The sequence below is a fragment of the Cebidichthys violaceus genome, unplaced genomic scaffold (genome assembly GCF_023349555.1).
Source record: "Cebidichthys violaceus isolate CVI_PGR_0920_01 unplaced genomic scaffold, fCebVio1.0.p SCAF_23, whole genome shotgun sequence".
Lineage (NCBI taxonomy): Eukaryota > Metazoa > Chordata > Actinopteri > Perciformes > Stichaeidae > Cebidichthys > Cebidichthys violaceus.
Genome location: NW_027176406.1, coordinates 5,398,631 through 5,416,396, shown reverse-complemented (window position 1 = coordinate 5,416,396; position 17,766 = coordinate 5,398,631). Strand labels below are relative to the sequence as shown.

The following is a 17,766-nucleotide window of genomic DNA, read 5'->3' as shown; positions in this document are numbered from 1 at the left end:
CATAAGTATCAAGTTTCCGTTTTTGTCCTGAACAAACTATCATGAAATGCAGCTAAATACAAATGCCATCAAGTGTTGTATTTTTAAGATAATATTATTGATGTATGATTGATAAGATTGATATATGTTTTGTTCTTTATGAATGTTTTATAGGTTCTAGATGGAAAAAAAGATAACGCCTTCGATGGAGTCACAGTAAAGACATCTTAACACTGATATATAATCTTAGTTTCATGCACCTTTTCTGTTTTGACACAGGGAGGCGGTGTTCTACCAGTGTAGGTGGAAAACATGCCAGACACAATAGAGGAAGGGCAATAAACCGCTTTTTTCTAATTGCCTGTTTTGAGATGTCACTTTTCCTTCTTCAACATCAGCCTTTTTCATCCATAGGCCTGTTTCAGTTTAGAGTATAATGGCATATAAAGTGAGGCAACATTGTATGATGTCCAGATGGAATTTCTTGATGGTTGCCTGTTACTGTTCTCATCTTCATCTGTCTTTGTCTTATACTTCACCAGAATCGGTCATTTTAAGCTTATAACGAAACATTTGTGTGACAATAGATTCCCGTTTCCCATGTGGAGACAGAGATGAATGTCTCTCTCGGTATCAACTGCGTCCTTTAAAAGTCTCCGTCTAACCTTGAGCACAAATGCAAAAGATCATCCTTGTCTGAGTTATCAATTGGCTGCATCATCGTTCATCTTCCCCTCATCATCTCCCGCACCTTCTCCCTCCCTCCTTGTCTCTCCATCTCCTCCCTCTGCGCCTTCATACGCACAAAACAAGTCAGAGCGCACACACGACTGGCGGAGAAAGCGGGAGAGACAATAGACAATAGTTTGGGTCATCATGCTATTTGGATTTTTACCGTAGGTAACATGCGCGCCGGACTGTGAGATACAGGTGAACAATCTGTGAACGCGTCTGTCCATTCACTGGCCGAGAGTTTCTCCAGGTTTTAATGTTGCCAACCGAGATTTCAGGAGGAGTGTGTTTCACATCAAGGTAGGACTCCGTAACTCAAGAACAGGTTGCCAGTGAAGGCAGACTTGTGATTTCCAAATAATGTTGCGGCTTGAATTGATGTGTGTCTCTTATTCCTACAGCAACGCTAGCGAAGATCCAACATTATTTTGTGTTTTAAAAACAAAATGCTCAGGTTAAAAAAGAAAATATAATGAAGTCACAGTGACCTTGTTATCTGATAAATGATGATCTTGGATTTGGTTTGGCAAACCAAACAAACAGAAGAGGACCGATTGTATTACCGGCTGGGTTTCAGTTGGTGGTTCAGTATGAGATTCGTTGCTTTTGAGATTGTCTGATGCTTATCGCGGATAATATTTCATTATGACATTAGTTTACAGCTGTTTTATGAGTAATCACATCCAGTTGTTGAACCAAAACAGACTCTTAACAACTCAACACTGTCTTTTTTCTTTTCATAGCACGAGGGTAGTCCTGCCATTTCAACAGCTTTTTAAACTTCAGTATCATGACTAACAGATGTCCTCTGTTCGATAAAATCTTCTTACTATTTCTTTGAATGTCAATCTTTACAGTGCGCTTCGACATCAACTTTATAGACCGATTTATTGATCCTACTGGTGCTCATATGAAATGGCAATTATGTTTCCTTTAATTAAAGCTCCAGATGACCGGCAGCAAAGTTAATGAAATTTTTTCCAACATTTTTATTTCGGTAATCATTATCAGAGTGTCAGGCTGTTAATCTCACCGTGTAATTATCGATGCATTACACAAATATGTCAGTAATGTATTCAACCCGTAATTAGGCAAAAACATAAAATCAGATTAGCTGTATTTACATAATTCCTTTGTTTTATTTCATTACCTAATTTTCTGTGGCAGTGGGACAATTACCCGATATTCAATAGCCTATTCTGTATTTAGTGGATTTTACAGGCTAACCTTTCAAGCCTCCCAAAAGTAATCGTATCGTGAAAATTTTGATTCTTTACAAATATCACAACAAAACATCTTAACATAATTTAATATCCAATTGGAACAAACATATTCATTTAAAGAGCCTAATAAAATAAATACAACAGAGTCTGATAAGGCCTCAGTAAACAATCTACATTAAAGTAGGCCTATAGAGAAATGTGCACACTTTCAAACAGGACGTTATGAAACAAAATGCCGTCGTAGTCTTTAATCTTCTGCAATACTCCATTTTGTCACATTAATGACACAGATGTACAAATTACAATAACAAACTGAAACTAGTTATTAAATTGTTGACCGTAATTTTAGAGACAATTTTAAACATATACATATTTTCAAAACAATCAACAAAAATTATCAAACAGATACTGGGATTAATTAAAATGAAATAATATACATAAATATATATAAGAGCTACTATGCTTTGGTATTTTCCCAATTTTGTTGTATTTTTTAAACTTGTTCATTTTTGTTTATTTAGATTTATTAGGCTGTGTTGATTTATATTTAAAGGCTGACATTAACTTTTACATAATCAGATGACTATATTTAGGATCCTGATGTGTAAAATAATATCAACCCAAAAATTAGTCTTGCGTAATGGGCTAAACTTTGTAATTCCGTTTAGTTTTATATTTATTTAAATCATCAGAAACGTATGTCTCGTTTTTATAAAACAAATGTCTGTGTGTGTGTGTGTGTGTGTGTGTGTGTGCTAATTCAGTCTAATTTAGGATCTATATTGTGGTAGCTTAAATGTCGCTTTAAAAATACTTACTTAACATATATCCTAAGTCTGCGTCCATCGGCCTACGTTTTGCCTCATTATTCCCCTTATTTTTAAATGGATTCACTGCAGTAGTTCTGCTGATATATAAATAATGCTTTTGTTTTTCTGCAGCGATCACACTGAGGGAAGGAGAGAAGGGATGAAAACAGAGGAAAGCCCGCAGCCCTGTCAGCAGCAGCCTCCATCCTCAACGCCTTTTGGTGAGTTAACAAACACTTTGCTGCATAAGGCCCAAACGAAATAAACTCACAATGATACATTACATATTATCACCATAGGAACATATTAAGGATCGTCAAAAACGTACAATTTATGAATATTATGAAGACCACGAGGAGGAAATTCCATAATCACTGTAACCTTGCTATTGAGTATTGACACAATATAAATCCCTATAGAAATGTGTGTGTATTGGAGAAAATATCAATGAAGTATGATAAAATCACTATTGATTAGCTGAATTCACAGGGGCAAAATCAGGGCAAAAATAGTATGAGAATATAAGTTACACCATGGGAGAAATAATTTAAAAAAAGCTAAAGTTGTAACTTTAAAACACACACACACACACACACACACACACACACACACACACACACACACACACACACACACACACACACACACACACATTAAAGAAATGGATACAATACAGAATACAACTTAAAAGTAAGGTTGTTGCATATCATTTGTTCTTTCTCTCATTAATCCTGATGTACTTTTATTTTTAAGGGAATGTATAAACACCCATTATACCCATTCTGAGCACATAGCGTATGTTGGAATCTCAAGCTGGTACATGAATACCTTGTTTAGGGACCGAAATGCACACACACACTCACACAATGTAAAATAAGTATTATCTTAGAAACATTTTTAACTCCACGAGGAATGAAAAACGAATTAATGCAATAAACAAATCTACTATGGCTACACAAGAACTATATTTAGGGATAAATTAAATTAATGCTCTAAGGACTTTTTAAATCTTGAGATTGGATAAATATTTTCCACAAGTGAGGTTTTGATCAACTTGTTATCTATTCAGGAGCATACACTCGGCACGGGGTGGGTGACTCTGATAATAGTATCTGAGGGTGCCAAATGATGCATTCACATATGCATGTGTGTCTTACTGTCAAAAAATAACAGTGTAACAGCATGCTTTTGCAGCGGTTTACAGACGGCCATGAGGGAAATCGTGGAGACTTGGAATCATGACCCCAGTCATTTTAATATTCCGCCCTGCCTCTGTCTCTCTATCCACGCACTGATATCCTCCCTCCAGGTCAGGAGTACAGGGGAGGGGGAGAGGTGTGCGCGGGCTGCGAGTCTCCCATTGCCGACCGCTTCCTGCTGCGCGTGAACGAGCGCTCCTGGCACGAGACCTGCGTCAAGTGCGCAGTGTGTTTGAGCGCGCTCACTGGAACCTGTTACTGCAGGGACCGCCTGCTGTACTGCAAGCACGACTATGAAAAGTAAGAGCACACACACACACTCACACACTCACACACACACACACACACACACACACACACACACACACACACACACACATTGACGTAGGGTTCACTATTAGTTTTTGCTCCATTGATTATGGTAGAGTCGGGCAGGAATTGAAGAAGTACTCAAAAAGCAATGCTTGATGATCGAAATGTGTTTACGTGGCCGAACAAAAGCCTAAATCCAGAGAAAACCACTTTTGACCGCACTCCATTTATGCAGTGGTACATTCTTCAGGCTAAACAGCTGTTCTTCACCAAGCAATACGCATTTGGCGGTTACTGAGCAAATTAATAGGTGTGACGAAAGGTTAAGTGTTTGCAGTTTTACAAATAACCCTATCCGTTGTTATATTGCACAAGTCTGATCAAATAAACATACATTTCACACAATGCATCTTTAAATACTTTAGCTGGAAATTATGAAGTAGGCTTTATGAGTGTTCTGCTGATGATTGTTTAGTAAAACTTCCAGAACATTTAAATAAAATTACAATAATCACCCTCCAGCTTTATCTAACAAAATGTGACCCTACAAGTCTGTCATTACAAACGGGCCAAAACTTTGGTCAAACCCACATAGCTTAATTTAGAATTTGTAGTCAAGATCCCCAAAGTTTAAAAAGATCATGTCAGGCTGAAGTGTAAAGTGTGTCTGATAGACATTTTGAGGATTTTCCATTTTCATCACAAAACATCAAAATTTCAGTGAAAGTGTGACAGATATATAAGTAAAAGTTCTGTAACAGATTGATGTAGACATTGACAGACAGAGTGTAACAATGTTTCTTCCACCCGTGAAACCCCTTAAGGGGATTTTAGGGATTATTAACATTTCAAATGATTAACTGGAGGTTCTTTGCACATTTTGCAGAGTTCTTATAAGGAGAAACATATAAGCCCTATTTTCCTGCTGCAAAAAATTGTAGTAATTAATTTGTTTTGCAGATCAGTTTGTGTCATAGAATTATAGTTCTCATAGTGTGTATGTCCTCAATCTCCTTTGAATGGGCACTTCATTCTGCTATTTAATGCTCCATGCACTAATGCAATGTACACTGTCTGGACATACTGCATTGCAAAACAATAACACATATTTAATACTTGTTTCGTAAAATATAAAATATCCAGTTTTTTGTTTGATGATTCAACTTTTGAGGTCATACCATGTGTATGTGGGTGTGTGCATGTGTGTGTGTGTGTGTGTGTGTGTGTGTGTGTGTGTGTGTGTGTGTGTGTGTGTGCGCTTTTTGTTTTTGTCGTTTGGTGTGTGCTGCGGTCAGTGGGTGTGCCTGCAGTGGGAGCTCCAGGGGTAGACAGCTGAAGGACGAGCATGAAGCTTGTTATCATTGTTTTGAAAAGTGTCAGACGGCATCCAGCAGCACAGACTCTCCCTCTGTACCTGACATCTGGAGGAGAGAGAGAGAGCGATAGAGATAGAGAGAGATGGGGGAACTGCATCTGATGAAAGTCCCATTGTGTGACGTTTATCTGGAAAAATGAATGAGAAACGTGGAAGTAACAGCTCATCATAAATGTTTTCAATTTTCAGTGATGGAATGAAAACGCATATTTGCTCCCCTCGTGTAATGACTGTAATTGTAGATCCAGATTAATAGTCAGCCATCCATTCACTATGGTGTTGATTTAGTCCCCTACACATTGCATATGGATAGTTGCCTTGTTGTGTGAGTCGGTGCCAGACTTGGCACACAGTACAGTCTGTGACCTTCAGCGGATCAGCAACAATGTCTCCTTGTTTTCCCTGCAGTCTGTCCATCAGCGCCTTACACTTCTACCCCCCCATCTACAGCAGGTGTGTGCATTTTAACAATAATAAATGCCCAAGAATTTGGACTGTGCATAAAACAATTAGGGGAAATTATACAATTATGAAGGGAGGCTTATATTTTCTTTTAACCCTCTTCTTGAAGTTTGGTTGTATTTGAAAGAGGCAAAGGCAGGTTATCTGCCCGATGTCTGGAGACATTGATCGTCAAGTATACTTTTAAAGAATGTGTGGATGAAACGTGTGCATGCATAGTAAGATGACATCTTGCAGGCTTTTCTTGCTCATACAGGGCTATTTTCCATCTCACCCTCATGCAGTATCTCTGGCTTGTCCAAATATTTTTGAATTTATCTTTTGCTTTGATTACATCACCCGCCCAACACAGGCAGAACTCTCCTCCCCGACTCTCCATCAACTTAAGCTAGAAGCCACACTGTGCATTTGCTCGCATGTGCTTGTTTTCTATAGTTAGTTTTCCTAAAAGTGAAATAATAAAAAAAAAAATAATGAATCTATTCGGCTGAGGTGAAACAAATAAATGCATGTAGATGTCTATCAATTCAAATGAGAAGACAAATCTAATTTTGAAATGTGACCCATCCCCCACCTGATTCATCTGGACTAAACTGCCTTCGAGGCAAAAGTTCATTCAACGTTTGCATGTTTAATGTTTTCAAAGGACATTTTGCTTTAAAATTATTCTAAATTGATTGACTGTGATGCTCAACATCAGCGTTCAACATAACATTAGACTTTTTAGGGTGAAACGCATCATCTTAATCTAAATATTCAAGATCATGTAACTATAGAATAAAGGTTCAGCATGTGAGTCAAATAAAAGTTCAGTCCCTGAAACTTCTTGTGATAAATTAGTGCTAATTCTACTGCCACTTGTTATCTATGTAATAAAACAGGAGGTATGTCTTTGTTTTCAAGGTTCTCTAGTCTCAATCTGTTATGGAAATGAGGGGATTAAGACACAATAAACTCAAGTGCATCTTGTGGATTTTTCTTGTGGATTTATTTTTGTTTTGAAACCTGAAGAAATTCTCTGGAACTCCATCCTGTCATGGACCAGATGTTCAACGTGAGGCTTTAGAATCATTTTGTGGCTAAATTCCCATCAGGATGTTTTTATGAGCTTGTGCAATAATTTTTACCGGCAAGATGGGTAGAATAATACAAATTTGGAAAATTTACGACAATGGAAACAGGAAGTCTGAGTATATTTAGGTCTTTTCATAAGACCTAAATGAGCCATGGTAGAAATTTGGCTAGGACTATTTAATTTTGTTTATTTTAAAGTAAAAACATATTTATTTTGAATAAAAAGTAAAAAATGACTAGATATCATTCTGATTGAAAATAAGACAATGAAACCATCTGATTAGCAGACGGACATGCATGAATATTGTCTACCATCCTCGGTACCCTACACACACTTGTCACAGACGTTGTCTTTTACACACCGGCTCGACATTATGGTTCCTTGCCAAACAGAGCAGTATAAGGCCAGTGTTCCCTGGTCAATAGAGCTGCACCCAGACAGAATGGAGGGTAGTCTGCCTGTGCGGAGCCTGCGAGCTCACTTGTAAGCCCCATAAAGGCAGCTTCAGCCCTGTGAAAAACAGGTCACCAGGGTGGATATTCACTAAACCTTGGGTTTAATACCTCACTCTGTGGGGAGGAGGGCACTGAGACTACATTTAGGTCTATGAACCCTGCCTTTGCAGACAGACTGAGGGAGACCCCGCCGCCACAGTTATGGAATCTCCCTCTGCTGACCAGGAAGCTATATGTGAGCCTAAGACTGACGGCCTGACAGAGTATCCTCTCAAGTTACTTTGCATTTATGTGAGTGAACTTCTGAGACTTGTGGCTTTAAAACTCAGAGACGAATGATAGAAACAGCATCTTCTACCCCGGTTCTCCCCTCCAAACCCCCATCCCAGCCACCGTTTCGCTCCCTGTCTCTCTATCCGTTACCTCGTTCATCACTGTCTGCTTTGTAATAATATTTCTCTATTCCAAACCTCATTTCCTTCTCGTTGAGATTGATGGCAGCGATGACACCAAACAGTTTATCTCCCCGTTTATCCCTTGTTTTCTCTTAATCGCCTCCCCTCCCTCAGCGCCTCTTTGTGTCTCGGGAAGGGAACAGGGAGGAGGTGGTGGGGAGGCTGATTGGGTACAGTGCTAATTACCCAGCATTCTGTGTCTGTCCTGTGATGACAGGCCTGACACTAGACCACAGGGAAATACTATTAGAGAGAATTATGCAATGACACGTCAGAAGAACAACAAGCCCTTATCCCCATCAGCTACAACTTCAACTCTGGTTAGTGAGTCAATGCCACATTAATGAGTTACTTTTAAAATAATAACTCCAAATATGTATGTATATAAAAGGTCAGTTTAACAAAATAAAAAATAAAAAATTAACATTTCTCCCTAATTGTAGTTGTTTCAGACAATGAAGATACTTTTAGTGTAACATTTTTTGTGATGTGCGCAGTTATGAAGTTACATTAAAAATGGCATTACAAGTTTTAAGAGTAAATATTATGGGTAAAACTATCATGATTTGGGTGGCAGCAGAAATCTCAGAAATTCTCAAAACCTGAGCAAATTAAACCGAAACTATCTGCATCGCTAGAAATCATTTGAGGCAAGTGAGAAAATATTAGTTTTTTCTGTAAGTGGAAGGAAGGTTTGTGGTTGACTGACTGACAGGACTGTATAAATCCCAGTGAGAAGCTACATGATACATGCATGTGGTTCTGAAATGTTCAAACACTCCTCCTACCCAGGAGCCTACATAGGCTAAACCTGCAGCTCAACAGTTGATTATTGGAGGAGTGCCAGAAGAAGGAAAGTGGTGATGGGGGAGTTTTTGTGTTTGGATGTTGTGCTTTTGCAGAACAAGAAGATTTGATGGTATAAATGAAAGAACATCTGGGAGAAATCTTGATGATGGAGAAAGGGTTCGAAATGGGATAAAGAAGGTAAAGACGAGGTGTCTGAGATTTTTAAGAAGGGAAGCAGCATCAGATTTTGGTCCGGGTGCATGTGTGTAAGGTGGGGGTGATATTGCCACTGTTTTTGCATAATGTGAGATGAGACCACATCATCTTTCCTCCCCCACAACAATTTCATAACAGACAGCTAATAAATGTTTCATGGCAGAACAAGCTGCTCGCCTTGGCTTTATTAAATCTGAGATAATAAAAGCAGAGAGGGAGAGGAGAAAAGAGAGAGAGAATAGGGGGTCGCACCAGAGAGGGAGAGATAGGGTGATCGGCGTAGACTTTTCTCAAATCGAGCGGCTGTATCTCCTGTTTCTGGGGCAACGGGTCCCGCTGTCCCCCGCCACCCCCTCCCCGCTGCTTCCCACTCCGCCAGAGACAGACAGGAAATGAGAAACGGGCAGACAGGATATTGCGTTCTGGTGGCCTGGGGATTAACTGTTTTATCTAAACTAACACACACACACACACACACACGCACACGCACACGCACACACGCACACGCCCACTCACTCACGCACACAAACACACATCTATATCCTCACACATAGCATTCATTCTTGGTAGCATCAGGTGTAGCTCGCACACACCCAGAGACACATACCATGCAGACCATGCACGTCATGCAGGTTTTTAGTTGTTACTTTACACAGGTACATTATATTAGGTCTTGAATATTACAGGCATCAGTGCTGCACTCATGTAGAGCTCGTCTTATTACCAGTGTGAATGGTTTACAGTGAGAGTCATGACATGTAACTGTATAACTGTGAGATTGGCTGAGAGTTTCTGCAGATTGCCTCTAAAGATGTATTGGTACTCTGCAGACCCTCATGGCCATTAGATAACAACTATTATATGGCTTTTACAAATTTTGAAGAGGGTTTATTGAACAAGAGGACTGCTTATGATGTTACTTTATTGATGCACGGAGGGATGGGGTGCACACATGACAGCATCTGTCAGTGTTTTATTGATGTTTGTACCCAGGCACCTTATCTGTGTTTACACAAACTGTGCATATTTGTGTTTACGTGTGCATGTGACCGTATGTATACCAATGTAAATGTAGGTGTGTGTATGTGTGTGACTGTACTGCATCTCTATATATATATATATATATATATATATATATATACATGTGTGTATTTGTGTGAGTGAGTGTGAGTGAGTGGTGGCAGGGGTAGCGAGTATCGTGGGGAATGCTGGGAGATTTTAATAACACAGAAGCAGTGCAGGGAGATTTAATAAAAGGAGATGATGTGATTACTGAACCCTGGCTCTGAGCCATTTTGCTTCACAGAGCAATATCCGCCGAAAGTGCGCACACACACACACACACACACACACACACACACACACATTGAAGAAATGGATACTAAACAGAATACAACTTTAAAGTAAGATTGTTGCATATCATTTGTTCTTTCTAGGTCCCTCACATGAATCCTTGGATGTACTTTCATTTTTAAGGGAATGTATAAACACCCATTTGTGTGACACATATGGTCATTCTGAGCACATAGCGTATGTTGGAATCTCAAGCTGGTACATGAATACCTTGTTTAAGGACCGAAATGCATCTTAAACTGCAAGTTAGGAATCAAAAAGAGTGAGAATGGTAGATCTTTGGAGCCTTAATCTGCCCAAGTCAGGTTCTTCTGGGCTCGCTAACATGCAACTGATCCAAACCTAGTGCAATTCTCCAAACCAGTATAAGCAAACCCGTACCTATATAAATATTCATCAGTTATGCAAGCACAACAACTGTAATCGCTCTAAGACACATACATATTTATGGAATGATTGTGTTGCGGTCCACACAATGTCGTGCTTGTCAGAGCTCACAGGCAAAACAATGCCACATGACACAGCTTAGGGAGATGATGAAGATTCTGTTATTCTGTTTGTATGCCTAGGATCTACAATAAAGCATGAAGGAAAGGGCTGATTATAACTACCCAATATATTCACAGCACATCACCTTTTTATGCCTCTTTGTATTTGATCTCATAATCAGTGAGCTTGTAATTAGTTGTGCCCCCTAACCCCTCAGAAATCCATGGCGCTAAACATTAAGGTGCCCGAAGCCAAAGTTCTTGAGGTTTTTTACATCAAAAGCTCATAAGCAGACAGTCTTCTGTCTGCACTTACACTTCTCTTCTTTTTAATTCTGTACATATCATGAATATTACGCACATCACTTCATTAAAGGAAAGCCCGCTAAATCCAAAGTAAAGTCCTCTTCCAAATATCTTTTCTGATAGATTTGTTCACAGCTGCTCTTAACTCTATACCTCAGCTGTTTAAATTCAAATTTTCATATCCACTTTTTTGTGGTGGATATTGAAATGTAGGACAAAAAACTCTCTGTCTTATCATTGTCATGCAAATATTCTTTTTTCCACTGATTCATATTGCAAAATATGACTGCTATATTAGTGATATTCACTCTTATAAAATCATGTTTTTATTGTAGTTCTACAACATAATAAAACTGGATTGTCTTAAACCATGTATTCTGCTGTAAACACAAGATATAATAATAAAAAAACATGCCTGTTGTATGGCAAATTAAAAAGAAATAACAAAAATGTAACCATATGGCATTACATTTTACAATCTATTTTAATAAAATCTCTGAATAGAAGGTTTAGCAAAAAAAAACTAATAAAATTCTGCTCAAAACATGAAAATGTGTATAACTTTGGAGTGGAATCTAAATTTACCTAATTCATGTGGCAGTTTAATCATCACATGATGATAGTGATTTATTGGAAGCTACACCCTGGTCAGGGCCAGTGTGAATGATACTTCTATTAGAGGGATTAGACTGATCTACTTACAGACCCCCCTCTGTGGCAGTTGCCCCAAGTTGCCTTCATTTGCCATGTTGAGTAAATTCCTGCCGTGCTGTGTACACCCCGATTAGGGAGTGTGGGACTTAACCACCAACATCATCAGTCTTATGTCAAGCAATCCTGTGACAATCCAGTTCAGTTGTATTTTGTTCACAGTGAAAGGAAGTGTTGAAGTGTCTGTTTGGATGGAGAGTGAAGCTACACAGCACGATGGTGATAGCTCCCCTTTGCAGAATATATTAGATGTCAAATATTAAGGTTAATAAGCTTTTTGCAGATATTTCACAGCAGAAGCAGTTCTTTAAAATGCAATGCACTGCTTCTATAACAAAATAGGTAGAGCAACCTTTAGTTAAACACAAGGTCCTGTCTCTATAGAGCCGTGAAGGGCTGTTTATTGAGACGCTTGTGTTTGTGTCATGATGTTAAACTAGCGACACTGTCATTTGGGGAATTTGGGGAGCGTTTGGCAGATGGATTGAGAGAGATTAGCCGTAGCAGCTGCGTTTGGGACAGAATCACAGATTAGAAGCTCTAATGTGCAGACCTGGCTCCTTCTTTACCCTCCAGATTTGGGCAGCAACACCTTCCTATCACTCAGTCAGGGACCGTCAACACTTCTGCCTTTGTCCCTTCCTCCCCCTGTTCACTCCCCTCTCATCCTCCCATCCCTCCAGGTTTGTGTTGTGTTCTTAGTGCTATTTCTGCATCAGCTGGCCTTTCTCTTTCTTACACCTATGCTCTGACTACCTGGTAACTCTTGCTGTTAAAGAGATATTCTGGTGATCAAGATTATCTGTACTTTTCCTGATTGCAGGTTGCAACATCAGCATGATCATGGGTGATGGTATGGTGAATGTGGTTTACTAGTCAATGTCAGACTAGGTATAATGATTCTCAGTGGGTGGGTGCAAATGTCTGTGTGCATGCATGTGTATGTGTGTGTGAGTGTCTATGTTTGTGTGTGTAAGTGTGTTTTAGTGTGCATAAGTGAGAGGAGAGAGATTAACCCCATGCTATCCCCAATCCCTGGTTATGAGTTTACAGCGTCTGTCTGGCCATCGCACTGTTTAAACAACAATCTAATTAATCCTGTCTTTATTAGTTTCAGTGAACTGGGGAGGCAGGCTGGGAGGGCGTGAGGGAGAGCTGGGAATGCTGGCAGAAAAAACTGGGGACGGAGGGGGAGGAAACCAAGTGCATGTGAGAGCAGGGATTTGAGAGGAATTTAATGGCAGAGACTTAGGCCCTGTGAATGGAAATAGGGATGTGAAGAAATGGTGAGGCAGGACAGAAATTGAAGGGTTATAATATCTCACAGGAGGAGCGACAGAGGGACAAAAGGAGGAAAGTGGTCATGGGGAAAAGCAATAGACCTGAGAAAGACTGTGTCTTAAGCTTTAAAGAGTTTAAATAAGTGCTTTAAGATTGTGGGTGGGATATGGACAGACTGGAGTTTACCTCATCAAACAGATCCCCACATTTAAGGATTTAAAAGGGAAAGACTCTCAACAGGCAGCTCTTATCATCAGCTAACTACTGCCACCTACTGTAATGAGGGAGAAAAGAAAATACAATATAAAGACGCCGACTACTGTAATTCCTCTCAGCAGATGTTCACTTTGTTGCTCTGTGAATTGGGTAATGCTTAGTCTCTTTAATTAAGAGACTATGTTAATCTCCAGAATCATTCAAACTCAGGGTAAATGTGTTGGAGCTCCTTGACTGTGCCGCTTACCTTACCTTTCTTTTTCAGTACTCATTCATATACAAGCCCATGTGTCTTTCTGTGCACCTCCAGGCTGTTTGTAAGGAAGTGCAGCGCATGCCTGCAGGTGATTGGACGTTCAGAGCTGATAATGCGTGTGCTCGGCCAGGTGTACCACCTGGGCTGCTTTACCTGCTGTGAGTGTGAACGCCGGCTGCAAAGAGGTGATGAGTTTGTACTGAAAGAAGGCCAGCTGCTCTGCCGTATGGACTATGAGAAGGAGAGAGAAATGTTGGCTGCTATTAGTCCCACACCAACTGAATCAGGTATAGTAGATTATAAGGTTACTTTGTCTGGATCACTTTCAAATCAATTCGAAGTTGCTTGGTTTTTCTACATACTTCTCAGATTCTCAGATGCCTTCAACACATTTTTTTAATTTTAAAATAAAGTTTGCTATGTCATCCTTAATTTTCCGTTAATGTACTACTGTTAGCAGAAGTGTCTTGTTTTGTGATCAGTGAGGATAGTCGGCAGAGGTGCTCACTGTTTTTTACAGTGCATTCTGGATATATAAATGTATATTAAGCTGAACTCTGCACTGGAACAATTTGGCATTAAACCCTCTAGAAACATTTTTCTTCTTCAGAGATTCAATAATTACAGAACTAGGGACTAGTTTAAGAAATCCTCAGTCACCTCAGTTTTAAATACTTATCTTTCCTTTAAGGAAGAATGAAAATATACCTTCTCCTATGGGCTGATCTTGACTGTTTTGTTGTCTGCTTACCTTGCTCAGTAAAAAGTGAGGATGAGGAAGGTGGAGGAGGTTCTGGCGGGGGTAAAGGTGGGGATGACAGCAAGGAGCACAAGCGTTCAAAACGACCACGCACCATCTTGACTACACAGCAGCGCCGCGCTTTCAAGGCCTCCTTTGAAGTGTCTGCTAAGCCTTGCCGCAAGGTGGGAGGACCTGTTTGGTTTATCAATGAAACTGTGTGCCAGAAAATACTCCCTTGACTTTATTGTTTTTGGGCATCTTTGTCAGTCTGCATATCAATGAATCCCTACGTGTGCTTGACACTGTAAAGTTTGCATTTCAAAAACAATGAAAAACTCTATTCTGCAGGTGAGAGAGACACTGGCTGCTGAGACTGGGCTGACAGTGCGTGTTGTGCAGGTGTGGTTTCAAAACCAGAGAGCCAAGGTTAGACTTTATACATGTTCTGAGGACATGTTCTGTCTCACAGATCGACACAAAGACGAAATTCATACAGACAATGTTTTTGTGCCTCAGATGAAAAAGATAGCTCGCAGACAGCAGCAACAGCAGCAGCAGCAGCAGGAACAAGAGCAGCTGGGGGGGACCAGACGAGGACCAAGTAGAGGGGGCCGCCAGAGCAATGACGACAGTGAGGGTAAGAGAGAGAAGTGCCAATGCAGGATGGAGAAGAATAGAAGGCCAACAAATGACGTGGTATGACTAAAGGGATACTCATCTCTACACAGATGGCTCTAGTACCCATGGCATGGATGGGATGCTGGGATATCCCTCTCTGCCACGTCAGCAGCTACTCGCGCTGGACCCCAACATCTACGGCGGAGAACCATTTCGACATGGGCTTACACCGCCTCAGCTGAGCAACGAGCAGCTCCACTCCTATGGTAAGACAGGAGGTCAAAGCTGCAAATTCAAAAGAAGCTGCCCCCTCAGAATGAAAATGTTATATATCCCACACATTCCAAACCGCAATTCAAGGGTATGGGGCCATTCAGCATGTTAGTCTCAGTAGTAAATGTCAGTCTTCTTACAAACCAATCAGTTTAATGGAGTCTTATATGCTATAGTCAAACAATTGCACTGTCCAATATTTTTCTTATTTTCTTATTTTCTTATTTTCCTTGGATAATGTGCAGTGGGAGGTAGCGAGGCAAAAATGTAATATTTGGACTCGAAAGGGTTGCATCATGTTGCATTAGCTAATAGGAGGATGTTTGAAGGAGGTTTTTAATTCTAAAAGTTGTGAAGATGTGAGGAAAAGGCTGTAGGTTAGTTTTTGAATTTAGAGTAAAAATATGTGACTATTTTCATTTTTTTCCATACTCTTCTGTGCTCTCTGGTAGTATTTAAAGGCCGTTCCACTTCAGCTGTGCACACTCTTTTCACCACAGACTCAGAAACGGTGTTCCATGACCTGGACAGCGATGGAAGCCTCGGCCACCTTGGAGACTGCCTTTTGGCAACAGGGGACGGCAGTCTCCTGCCAGGGCGAGTGGGAAACCCCATTGACCGCCTGTACTCCATGCAGAACTCCTACTTCACCTCCTGACCCTTATAAACTCTCGCCTTTCCCACTCCTGTTTCACCTTTCACCTCAGAGATGCAGCTAATGGAGTCTGTCCATCAACATGCCTGTGGGACCGCTCTCCATGAAACAGCCTACACCCAAACACACTTCTGAGCTTTTATCACAGGCTAAAATCATCACAAAGCCAAACATAGTCATAATATCACTTTGCAGCATATTAGCTTCGTGTTCCAACTATCTTTTCTTGATACGAATCACATGCTGGAAATACAAACACTGTAAATGTCCAAGATATGTAAAAAGACCTCAATTTCTCCTGTTGTATTTATGTAATGTTCAATGAAACACATTTCATGGCACTTTCCAACAAAAAAATTACAAACAAAAGACACCTATCAAACATATTTATGTGTATATCATGATTTACAGATGATAATTGGTTGTTGAAAGTGAATTCATCAATCAAGGTACGTGCATCAGGAGTCTTGGCAGGCCTTATGAGCAGCTGAGAGTCTAAATTAGTAGTTTGCATAACTTTTTTTCTCGACAGGACTAGTGATTAGTTATTGTGTGTGGAAGACTGCAGCGTATACAATACTGTATATGGATTGGAGTACAAATTGCTCAGGTTAGTGTGTATGTTTATGTGGCCTGAGCTATATCTCAGGATATTGAGCTGGATAGGAGTACAATTTAACTTGCCCAGTGAATTCAAGGATGCAGATTGCAAAGAGGAAGAAACTCTCCATGTAAAATGGTAATTTCAAACTACATTCTTAGTTTTTGATAATGCATGACAGGTTTAATATGGACCAAAAAAAAATCACATCTTCATTTTTTAGCATTTAGACAACACTACAGGGTTATTTGAGGAGCCTTATGCGGAAACAGGGTTCTATAAGTGATTATTTATTTTGCTTTCCCTTCTCTTTTATAATGTAATCACTTAGAAACAGTGCAGTAAATGACAACCAATAGATCTATAACGCCCAAAAGTTTGAACACTGGGCACTTGATGATGTGCTCTCAAATGTAAATGTGAGTATGACTGTGTTACAATTAATTGTTGTAGTCAATTTCTGTAATAACTTCTTTCTCAAACATCTCAAATTAGATGTTGTTAGGTAGATATTTTGTACCTTCTTCTGTGATAATCAGCAAATATTTAAATTGTAGCATGATATTTATGTGTCACAAAGTAGGTCTAAAGAAATAGCCTCCAAACTGAAGTTGGAAAGCAAGTGCAGAAAGCACCAGGATCAGACTCACAATGTGGTGCAGAATAAAATAGGATTAGGGCGATACTTGTTTAATTTAGGTGCCAGTGATCGGCTACAGCTTGTGACATTCTTTCATGACATATGTTTGACTCTGATCACTGACTCATGGTATTTTTACAGTGATATTTTTGTAAATGTAACTTATTTGTGCGGTATTAGGCAAGTTCCTATCTTACTTTTTTGTTCAGTGACTGCCAGGTGATGTGCTTTGAATGTAATGTTGCCGTATCTTCAATACAATCTGCGGTTTCATCTTTGAAGTGCGATTGCCTTATTGTCCTAAATATGATAAATGGTGTTGCACTGATTACTTTTTCATCTGGTAAAAACAGCAGATATTACACTTGAAAAGAAATTAATTTGTTTCCCCTCCCCTTCAAAGCTTTAATAATTGAACCAGAAAAGGTCTGTTCTGCTTAGTGGTCACAGGGCTCATAACTCAATATCCTCCCTCTGTATCTCTCAGTAGTCCCGCTGATTAGAAGTGGACAGCCTCCTACTTCTCCTTCCTTCCCAGACTCCCT

At 39.8% G+C, this 17,766-nt stretch overlaps 1 protein-coding gene across 1 annotated transcript; it reads left to right on the top strand.

Annotated features, from left to right (window-relative positions):
* Positions 1-791: 791 nt before the first annotated feature.
* On the top strand, positions 792-17,502 carry lmx1al (LIM homeobox transcription factor 1, alpha-like). Its single transcript, XM_068718420.1, has 9 exons — positions 792-1,011; positions 2,876-2,964; positions 4,053-4,242; positions 13,747-13,979; positions 14,453-14,616; positions 14,783-14,860; positions 14,951-15,071; positions 15,163-15,318; positions 15,826-17,502. The coding sequence occupies exons 1-9, from the start codon at positions 968-970 to the stop codon at positions 15,981-15,983; spliced, it is 1,233 nt and encodes a 410-aa protein (XP_068574521.1). The 5' UTR covers positions 792-967; the 3' UTR covers positions 15,984-17,502.
* The last annotated feature ends 264 nt before the right edge of the window (positions 17,503-17,766 follow it).

What these genes read in the sequence shown, in the direction of transcription:
- lmx1al (XM_068718420.1), top strand. Translation starts at nt 968, where the DNA reads ATGTTGCCAACCGAGATTTCAGGAGGAGTGTGTTTCACATCAAG. An exon ending in GGAGTGTGTTTCACATCAAG is followed by an intron (nt 1,012 to 2,875) that starts GTAGGACTCCGT and finishes GTTTTTCTGCAG; the next exon opens with CGATCACACTGAGGGAAGGA. An exon ending in GAGCAATGACGACAGTGAGG is followed by an intron (nt 15,072 to 15,162) that starts GTAAGAGAGAGA and finishes ATCTCTACACAG; the next exon opens with ATGGCTCTAGTACCCATGGC.